Source organism: Ammodytes marinus (assembly GCF_949987685.1).
Source record: "Ammodytes marinus genome assembly, chromosome: 5".
Classification (NCBI taxonomy): Eukaryota; Metazoa; Chordata; class Actinopteri; order Uranoscopiformes; family Ammodytidae; genus Ammodytes; species Ammodytes marinus.
Genome location: NC_137234.1, coordinates 313,449 through 323,448, shown reverse-complemented (window position 1 = coordinate 323,448; position 10,000 = coordinate 313,449). Strand labels below are relative to the sequence as shown.

General features: G+C 46.4%; 2 protein-coding genes across 4 annotated transcripts in view; one reads left to right on the top strand and one right to left on the bottom strand.

The window, feature by feature from the left end:
* Positions 1-6,806, bottom strand: part of LOC307250931 (transcription initiation factor TFIID subunit 4-like) — a 30,074-nt gene extending 23,268 nt beyond the window's left edge. Inside the window, exons 1-5 of the mRNA XM_080028209.1 lie at positions 6,353-6,806; positions 4,691-4,807; positions 3,463-3,515; positions 2,656-2,903; positions 1,093-1,316 (exon numbers count right to left, since the gene is read on the bottom strand). Of these exons, the coding sequence (XP_079884335.1) occupies positions 1,093-1,316; positions 2,656-2,903; positions 3,463-3,515; positions 4,691-4,807; positions 6,353-6,790 (1,080 nt within the window). The 5' untranslated portion in view covers positions 6,791-6,806. The remainder of the gene's footprint in view (positions 1-1,092; positions 1,317-2,655; positions 2,904-3,462; positions 3,516-4,690; positions 4,808-6,352) is intronic.
* A 573-nt stretch (positions 6,807-7,379) lies between these two features.
* Positions 7,380-10,000, top strand: part of lsm14aa (LSM14A mRNA processing body assembly factor a) — a 10,786-nt gene continuing 8,165 nt past the window's right edge. For all 3 annotated transcript variants that reach the window (XM_080027440.1, XM_080027438.1, XM_080027439.1), the window contains exons 1-3: positions 7,380-7,646; positions 9,206-9,369; positions 9,871-10,000. The exon at positions 9,871-10,000 is cut by the window's right edge. In XM_080027440.1, coding sequence (XP_079883566.1) covers positions 7,526-7,646; positions 9,206-9,369; positions 9,871-10,000 — 415 coding nt within the window. In that variant the 5' untranslated portion in view covers positions 7,380-7,525. The remainder of the gene's footprint in view (positions 7,647-9,205; positions 9,370-9,870) is intronic.

The following is a 10,000-nucleotide window of genomic DNA, read 5'->3' as shown; positions in this document are numbered from 1 at the left end:
CCTGTCTGTCTGTCTGTCTGTCTGTCTGTCTGCCTTCCTCCCTGCCTGCCTGTCTCTCTCTCTGTACTCACAGTAGTGGTAGTAACCCTGCCTGTCTGTCTGCCTGCCTGTCTCCCTCCCTCCCTGCCTGCCTGTCTGCCTGTCTGTCTCTCTGTACTCACAGTAGTCATAGTAACCCTGTCTGTCTGCCTGCCTGTCTCCCTCCCTGCCTGCCTGCCTGTCTCTCTGTCTGTCTCTCTCTCTGTACTCACAGTAGTGGTAGTAATGCCTGTCTGCCTGTCTGCCTCCCTCCCTCCCTGTCTCTCTCTCTCCCTCCCTCCCTGTCTCTCTCTCTCCCTCCCTGTCTCTCTCTCTCCCTCCCTCCCTGTCTCTCTCCCTCCCTCCCTCCCTCCCTGCCTGCCTGCCTGTCTCTCTGTACTCACAGTAGTGCTAGTAACCCTGTCTGTCTCTCTGCCTGCCTGCCCGTCTCCCTCCCTGTCTCTCTCTGTCCTCACAGTAGCGGTAGTAACCCTGCCTGCCTGTCTGCCTGTCTCTCTCTCTGTACTCACAGTAGTGGTAGTAACTCTGTCTGTCTGTCTCCCTGTCTGTCTCCCTCTCTGCCTGCCTGTCTGTCTCTCTGTACTCACAGTAGTGGTAGTAACCCTGCCTGTCTCCCTCCCTGCCTGTCTGTCTCCCTGTCTGCCTGTCTGCCTTCCTCCCTCCCTCCCTCCCTGCCCGTCTGCCTGCCTGTCTCTCTGTACTCACAGTAGTGGTAGTAACCCTGCCTGTCTGTCTCCCTCCCTGCCCGTCTGTCTGTCTGTCTCTCTGTACTCACCGTAGTCGTAGTAACCCTGTCTGTCTGTCTGCCTGCCTGTCTCCCTCCCTCCCTGTCTCTCTCTGTCCTCACAGTAGCGGTAGTAACCCTGCCTGCCTGTCTCTCTCTCTGTACTCACCGTAGTGGTAGTAACCCTGCCTGTCTCTCTCTCTGTACTCACAGTAGTGGTAGTAACCCTGCCTGCCTGTCTCTCTCTCTCCCTCCCTCCCTGCCTGTCTGTCTGTCTGTCTCCCTGCCTGTCTGTCTCCCTCCCTGCCCGTCTGTCTCTCTGTACTCACCGTAGTGGTAGTAACTCTGATCTGAGTGGGCGTGGCTGGCCTCTGGCTCAAGTTGATCTGAGTGGGCGTGGCCGGCCTCTGGCTCATGTTGATCTGAGTGGGCGTGGCCGGCCTCTGCATGCTGGTCACAGTTTGCTGTTGTTGTGTTTTGGCCTGAGCCTGCGCCAACACCTGCTGAGGTACCATCACCAGCTGACCTGTCTCTGTGCGCACGAGCACCATGCCTGGAGAGAGAGACAGGCAGAGAGAGAGAGAGACAGGCAGAGGGGTTAATACATATATAACACTATAATACAACAGGACCATGCCTAGAAAGAGAGACGGGGAGAGAGAGAGGGGTTAATACAGTACTGAACCATGCCTGGAGAGAGAGACAGGCAGAGAGAGAGAGAGAGAGAGAGAGAGAGAGAGAGAGAGAGAGAGAGAGAGAGAGAGAGAGAGAGAGAGAGAGAGAGAGAGAGAGAGAGACAGGGAGAGAGAGAGAGAGAGAGAGAGAGGGAGAGAGAGAGAGACAGGGAGAGAGAGAGAGAGAGACACAGACAGACAGGGGGGTTAATACAGTACTGAACCATGCCTGGAGAGAGAGACAGGGAGAGAGAGAGAGAGAGAGAGAGACAGGGAGAGAGAGAGAGAGAGAGAGAGAGAGACAGGGAGAGAGAGAGAGACAGGGAGAGAGAGAGAGAGAGAGAGAGAGAGAGAGAGAGAGAGAGAGAGACAGGGAGAGAGAGAGAGAGAGAGAGAGAGAGGCAGAGAGAGAGAGACGGGTTAATACAGTACTGAACCATGCCTGGAGAGAGAGACAGGCAGAGAGAGACAGACAGGTTAATACAGTACTGACAGATACACTGAGGGAGAGAGGCACATATTAAGTTAATACAAGTTTTAAAGGAATACTTCACCCATTCTGAACCGGCATTCTATCATTATAAAATCACTATTATAATATAATGAATGAGCTTATGAGTGTGTGTGAGTGAGGCCTTCTTATGTGTGTGTGTGTGTGTGTGTGTGAGGCCTTCTTATGTGTGTGTGTGTGTGTGTGTGTGTGTGTGTGTGTGTGTGTGTGTGTGTGTGTGTGTGTGTGTGTGTGTGTGTGTGTGTGTGTGTGTGTGTGTGTGGCCTCCGTGTTTGTGTGACTGTGTGTGTATCTATTTGAGTGAGTGAGTGAGTGAATGGTAAATGGACTTGACTTATATAGCGCTTTCTAGCCGATTTTCTCAGCCCCAAAGCGCTTCACATATCTTACCACATTCACCCATTCATACACACACTCATACACCGATGGCAGTAGCTGCCATGCAAGGCGCTCTCTGAACCATTGGGAGCAATTTGGGGTTCAGTGTCTCTTTGCCCAGGGACACTTCGACATGTGGCGGGGAGACGGGGGATCGAACCTCTGACCCTGCACTCCAGAGGCAATCTCCCTACCCACTACCGCCCACAGTGAGTGAGTGAGTGAGTGAGTGAGTGAGTGAGTGAGTGAGTGAGTGAGTGAGTGAGTGAGTGAGTGAGTGAGTGAGTAGCTTCCATATGTGTGTGCTTATGTGTGTAGTATTCTCTCACCTGCAGGCATGCTAAACCCTGGCGGTAGCTGAATAGTAGTTTGCTGTTGCGGCCGGACAGCCAGCGCTTGTTGGGGGGCGCTCGGTCTGATGACCTGCCCAGCCATAAGTGCTTGTCTCTGGGGTTGAATCGAGGCTTGGGTGACCCCCCCTGGAGCTAATGGAGGCCTCACCAGAGTAACTCCGTTCACTGTAGGCTTCACCACAGTGGTTATGGGCCCGGGCTGGCTCACAGCGGGGAGGGGCGCACTGGAAGGGTGCAGACAGGTTGGGAGAGTGAATGAGTGAAATACAAGCACTTTCCAGCACTTTCAAGACAAAAATAATACTTATTCAAGGGGCTGCATTTACCCTATTCAATAAATAATGTGAGTATATGTAATTTAACAGTATTAAAGGTGGAGTCAGTGATTCTGGAGAACGCTTGTTGTCAAAATCACTTTTTGTCTAAATCAGTGAATATCTCCTCATGATCCACTACCTGTTCCTAATGTGTGTGTGTTGGGGAAAAAAACGGTGTTAATACACAGCCTAGGCTCTTTAAACGGGCATGTTGCTAGCTACAGTGGCCCCTTTGTTTATATACCAGTTTACAGAGCCTAGGCTGTTATAACACACAATCTATTTTCAGCGCACACACACAGTACAGACAGGTAGTGGATCATGAGGAGATAATCACTGATTTTGACAACAAGTGATTTAGACAACAAGCGTTCTCCAGAATCACTGACTGCACCTTTAACATCAAACACAAGATCTCTTCTTCTTCTTCAAAATAAAAAGTATTTTCCAGTGCTGCAGTACTGACCCTGTGTTGGGCAGCAGGATCTTGGTCTGCATCATGGCGTTGCTGTTGACAACCTGAGGGGGGGGGGATCAGATAGAGGGGGGGGCATGAGTAAGTTAAAATGTATTTATGAAAGCACATTTATAACAGTTCGCATTGACCAAAGTGCTGTACATAGTGCATTCAGTAGGTAAACAATGAAGGTAAAATAACAATAACTAAAATATATGGCAAAGACTTTATTTGTACTGTAATAACGAATGTCTCTGTATGTGTAACGTTGTACTGTCATGCACCAAAGAGAAAATTCAATAAAAAAAACTTGAATCACAATAAATAAATAAATAAAATATATTTTTTTTTAAAGAGGACCTATGATGCTTTTTGACTTTTATGATCTATAAACGTTGTTATGATGATTCAGTCATGCTTAACCATACTAAATTATCAAATAATGACTTACATGCATTTCGACGTATTCCCTGCTGACCGTCTGGGGTGTCTGTGCAGAGCACTAAACACTATTCTAGCCAGTCGAGAAGTCACGTCTTCAATGCGGTCTACCCTTTGTAACTTTGTGACGTCGCATGTAACTTTGTGAAGTCACCACGCGGATGTTTCCATGTATGGTAATGCTGTCACTTCCCTGTTCGCGTCTGCCTCGCGCCCTTATAGGTCCATGCTCGCGCTTCCCGCCACTGAAAGTGTTCCGGAAGGAAGGTAACCAATCACAACGGAGTGGGGTTTGCAGGAGGGGGGAGGGTAGCGGAGATTGCCGAAGCACAGGCGGAGGGAGCGGAGATTGCCGAAGCACACACACTCAAGTGTTGACAGGACGTGGTGGATCGCCAAAATAAGAGAAAGAGCTTCCCGAAAATCTACATAGTTTTTTCTGATGTGATTCGTGTCAGGTTGCTCTATAGCAGTGTAAAACAAGAAATTAAGACCAGAAAAGTAGTATAATAGGTCCTCTTTAAAGACAAAGCCGGGGGCGCCCTTAGCTCAGTTGGTAGGGCGCCCCCCCCCCCGCCAGGCCCAGCAGCGGACCCGGGTTCGATTCCCACCCGCGGTCGTACTCTGCATGTCACTCCCCTCTCTGCCCCATTTCACCCCTGTCTCTCTGCACTATCAATAAAGCATAAAAATGCCCAAAAAATATCTTAAAAATAAAATAAAAATTACATACAGCCCAGACATCCACATATAACCAGAGAGAGCAGTGCAGAGGTAAGAGATAGTTAGTAGGTACCTGAGGGGTGGGGGGGGGCAGTGAGGGGGGGGCCACCAGTGTCACTGTCTTAGGCTCCAGACCGTTCACTGTCCCCGCCGGGCTGGGGATCCGCTGTAGCGTCACCGCCGGAGTTATCTGACAGACAGGAGAGAGAAGCAGGTAAGGTTATCATTTTATAACTTCTAGACAACAGATTAGAGGCCTGTGTGTGTGTGTGTGTGTGTGTGTGTGTGTGTGTAACTTATAGACAATAGTATAAGTAGTCATTTTATCCATAGCTGTATGTAGTGAGAGTTTGAGATGAACTTGGGCTGAGTTGGGGGGGGGGGGGGTAAAGCTGACCCTAAACGATGCTTCACAACATGGCAGTGTTTTAGTGCTTCAAGTAAAAATAAATATTTGTTTTGCACGTACATGTTACACTGACATGTACTTACACACACACAGACACACACAAAAAAACACACACACACACACTAGCACGTACATGTGGCACTTCTTTGTAGCTTGGCTTATTGCACTTATGTTTTGCAGTGCTCAGTTTGAACCTTCATGGTTGAAACTTATAATATTGGGAATCACTTTGGATAACAGTGTCAGCTAAATAAAATGAAAATCTATCACTACCATCTGAGAACAAATAATGCTCCAGTAAGAATAATTTACACAGGAGCGCCCTTAGCTCAGTTGGTAGGGCGTCCCCCCCCATGGGCCTCGGCCAGCAGCGGACCCGGGTTCGATTCCAGCCCGCGGTCGTTCTCTGCATGTCACTCCCCTCTCTGCCCCATTTCAACTCTGTCTCTACACTATCAATAAAGCATAAAAATGTCAAAAAATATCTTTAAAAAAAAATAAAAAATGTACACTATTTATTTACAACCGTTTACATGTAGTGAAAATGGTCATAGATCAATAGATAAATAGATAAGATATACTTTTTTCATTCCAGCAGAAATACAGCTCCATTAAGAATACTTTACACTATTTACATGTAGTGAAAATGGGAGTTGTTGTTATTGGAAATGTATTGACTCAAGTGAAGCCATATATATTTACTAATGCACGTTAGTTTGAGGGGAACCCGACCAGTCATGGAGCATATGTGTTTTATATTGAAGCACTAACGGCACTGCACTGTTGTGATGCATGATTTAAGTTAACTCTTATATCTTACTCAATTCTTGCCATTTTATCGATAAACATTCATGAAGACGCTCGTTCTGGAGTTAATATGAACATACACCCCTCAATTGGTCTCTCGAGGATAAATAAAAGTTAAATGAAAAAAAATACAGATCTGGAAAACATTCAGAGACCAGTCTGGATTGTTCTTCAATCTTTATCTCTACATTACTTGCATGGAAATGCTCTTTAATGACAATATTTTTGGGGGGAATTTGGTAGAAATGTTGTCAGTAGTTTGTAGAATAAAAACAAAATGTTCATTCTACTCAAACATATGCCTATAGTAAATCGAGAGACACTGAACATTATGAGTGGTATTTCAAAGTAACAAACGTAATTCTGAGTCGCCTGTATACTAGACAGTGTAGCCTACATGTTGTGCAAAGTGTTATAGTTGTTATTGGACGTGTATTGGGTTAACTGGAGCGATATATAAGCACTTATGCAAGTTTTGTTTGGGGTAAACGTAGGCTGATCAGACATGTAGAATCTCACCGGACTGATGACCGTGTTTGGGGCATTCACGCTGACCGAGTTATTCACCAACTTTACCCCGGCTGTTGTGCTCCCGTTCACGGCAGGAGAAGCAGCTTGTGTGCCCCCCTGCGGAGCTCCAGCGGGCACAACCAGGGGCCCAGACACAGAGCCAGTGGCAGGCGAAGAGGTAGCGACGGTCGGACTGGTAGTTCCAGGCTCCGCGGTGGGTAACCCTAACCCTGTAGCCGCTCTGAGATGCCCTTGTTGCGGCGCCACTTTCCCTGAGAGCTGCGCGGTACTGGTTGGAGCTGCGCCGGGTTTGGCGTCGCCATAAGCCGCGCTGGGGAGTTTTCTATCGCCCAGCTGAGACTCAAGAGAGCCAACTAGGTCGCTCACCGCCTTCTCGTCCACTTCAGTGAAGAGCATGTCCTCAAGCGGGTCGGACGCTCCCGCCATCTTTGATGTTGGACCGTTTGTGCAAATCGTATTTTAGAATGTGCGCATGCGCGGAGGAGCCGAGTCGTTTTCGAGCATAGAACGAGAAGAGATAGATCCGATCCTAGCGTGACGCGGCGACTAGGAGAGAGAGAAAGTGAACTAGTGAACGTTTGTTTTATAATAAAGAATTGATTCAGAAAATAAATATTCGATAAAAAGATTTGACCAAAGGCCCTAACCCTCTCTGGCCCAAATCACAGTTTTTTAACAGAACATTTTTGCAAATTTAACTTTTTATTATTATGTGTGTATCACTTTTCAGGGTTGAAAATAAACGGTTTCTCTTTATAAACAAAGCTGCTGCAAAAACACGAACCATCTGTCACAGTTTAAAACAATACGAAGTAAGATTTTGTATCTGTAAAGTTGGATTTTTTACTTTTTATCATTTTAGTTTTTCACCGGCTGACTCGCTGTCCCTCCACTCCGACTGTGTTGCTCTTCTGTCGCGCACACATCTAGATCTCATGGCGAAACGTACTCTCGCGAGAGTACACTGAGTTCCCGTTAGCCCCCGCGCTCAGACAGTGGAGGAGGTAGCCATGTTGTAGCCGTGAAGATAGCGCTCACTGGAAAAGCTGCAGGAAGATAAAACATCCAAACATCCGAACCGGAGACATCCACCGGGCGATCAGGGGATTGTTACCCGTCCACAGGCTTCCCTTATCGGACTGGGCCTCTCCAACAGGCACCATGAGCGGGGGGACGCCGTATTTAGGGTCTAAAATCAGCCTGATTTCCAAAGCTGAGATCCGCTATGAGGGGATTCTGTACACAATCGATACGGAAAACTCCACTGTGGCGCTGGCGAAAGGTAGTTAGCTCCTGGCTGTAGCTACTTTAGCAGCTAATTTAGCGGCTAATATAGCATCACTTAGCTCATACTTTCTTCCTGTTGTCACATTATCTGTGTTAGTTTTGAGTTTGTTTTGTCCCAAGAAGTTTATTATTGTGAATTAAGCGTTAAAATGTGGTTTGGCGGGAAAAAAACTCACGCCTCTGCTTTAATAACACAGTCGTTACGTCACAAGCTAATGACGTTATCCTTCACCAGAGCGAGAGTGTTGCTAGCTAGTGTCAGCTGACTAGCATAAGCTAACGAAACATCATACAGTTTGTGTTGTTGTGAAGCAGCTGGAAATGCAAGGCGGAAAGTAACTACAGCGTTATATCCGCACCGGGAGGATTTTAGTACACACTTAAAATACAAATAACTGTCACGTTTCAATCATTGTTTATTATGAAATGTTCTACTTGTGTTTGTATCATGAGTCAGCTAACATTAGCACGTCGGCTAGTTTCAGCTAGCAGTGCTTTGATAATGTAAAACAAGAGAGAAATGTTGTTGACACATTTTAGGTTTTAATTTAACGTAAAATTTCACATGACAAACACACACGCACACACACACACACACTGTAAACAAGCACTAACACACACACACACACTGTCAACAAGCACTGACACACACACCACACACTGTGAACAAGGCTTTGGCACTGTAATATCTTCAGCATACTAATAGGCTTGGATGCTATTAACTGTTTCATTTGGAGCTTATAATAATAATACATTTTATTTGTAAAGCACTTTTCATAAAGTAATCTCAAAGTGCTACAGAAACCAGAAACAAAATAAACAAAAGACTAAGAGAAAATAAAATCAGACACGTTAAAATCAGCAGTAGATAAAACAGCTAAAAGAGATTAAATTGCAGAGAGAGAATAAGAACAACTGGGGACGACCTAGGAAAGCCTGTCTAAACAAAAAAGTGTTAAGCCCTTTTTTAAAGGTGACCACAGACTGGGGTTGTCGTAGTTGGAGCTTAAACAGGTAGTTGGTCATTTTATAAGTTGATTTGATTTGTCCCAGAGGAGCACTTTGTTTCTGCATTCAGCAGTAAGAACAATGTGACACAACAGTTGATTGGTGAATGTATTAGACCGTTTTATACCAGAGTCAGTGTATTTGATTTACTATGAATCACAGTCGGTGTTAGAGCCTTATATCAAGTTATTCTCCCCAGTCTTCATGCTGAAGGTTATTACAGAAGGATTTGTTCATATGTGGTTCACTGTCTGATTTATGAGACATTTTCTTCTATATTATATTATTATTTTCTTCTCCCTCAGAAGCCTTATATCAAGTTATTCCAATTGCACCTAAACGATATGAGTGCAGAAGAAAATGTCTCATAAATCAGACAGTGAACAACATGTGAACAAATCCTTCTGTAATAACCTTCAGAATAGTGCTGAGAATGATTATGGAAAGTTTAGTTGATGTAAGTGCTTTAGAAGTTGAGATTTTTGGTTCAGAGTATTGAAGAAAACCGAATGTGAGAGTGATTGTAACTGTTCCCGTCCCTCTCAGTGCGTTCGTTTGGGACCGAGGACCGGCCGACCGAGCGCCCCATCCCGCCGCGCGATGACACGTTTGAATACATCATCTTCAGAGGAAGTGACATCAAAGATCTGACCGTGTGTGAGCCGCCCAAACCCACCTGCTCTCTGCCCCAGGACCCTGCTATCGTACAGGTACAACGCTGTGTGTGTGTGTGTGTGTGTGTGTGTGTGTGTGTGTGTGTGTGTGTGTGTGTGTGTGTGTGTGTGTGTGTGTGTGTGTGTGTGTGTGTGTGTGTGTGTGTGTGTGTGTGTGTGTGTGTACACACACCTAAGCTTCCATGGCAAACACCATGATGATATAATAATAATATCCATGTGTTGTCTCTCTGTCTCTCTCTCAGTCCTCTATGAGCTCCAGTCTTCCCTCTGTCTCTCTCTCTCCCTACCTCTCTCTCTCTGTCTGTCTGTCTCTCCCTCCCTACCTCTCTCTCTCTCTCTCTCTCTGTCAGTAATATAATACTTATATCCACATGTTGTCTCTCTCTCAGTCCTCCATGAGTTCCAGTCTTCCCCCTGTCTCTCTCTCCCTCCCTCTCTCTCTCTCTCTCCCTCCCTCTCTCTCTCTCAGTCAGTAATATAATAATAACACCATGTCTCTCTCTCTCTCTCTCCCTCCCTCTCTCTCTCTCTCAGTCCTCTATGAGCTCCAGTCTTCCCCCTGTGGTGTCTGCTCCCACTCCGTTCCAGTCAGCCGGGTCTTACGGTCTGTTCACTCGCCCTCCTGCTCCGGCCTACAGCCAGCTCGCCACCAGCCCACTGGTCT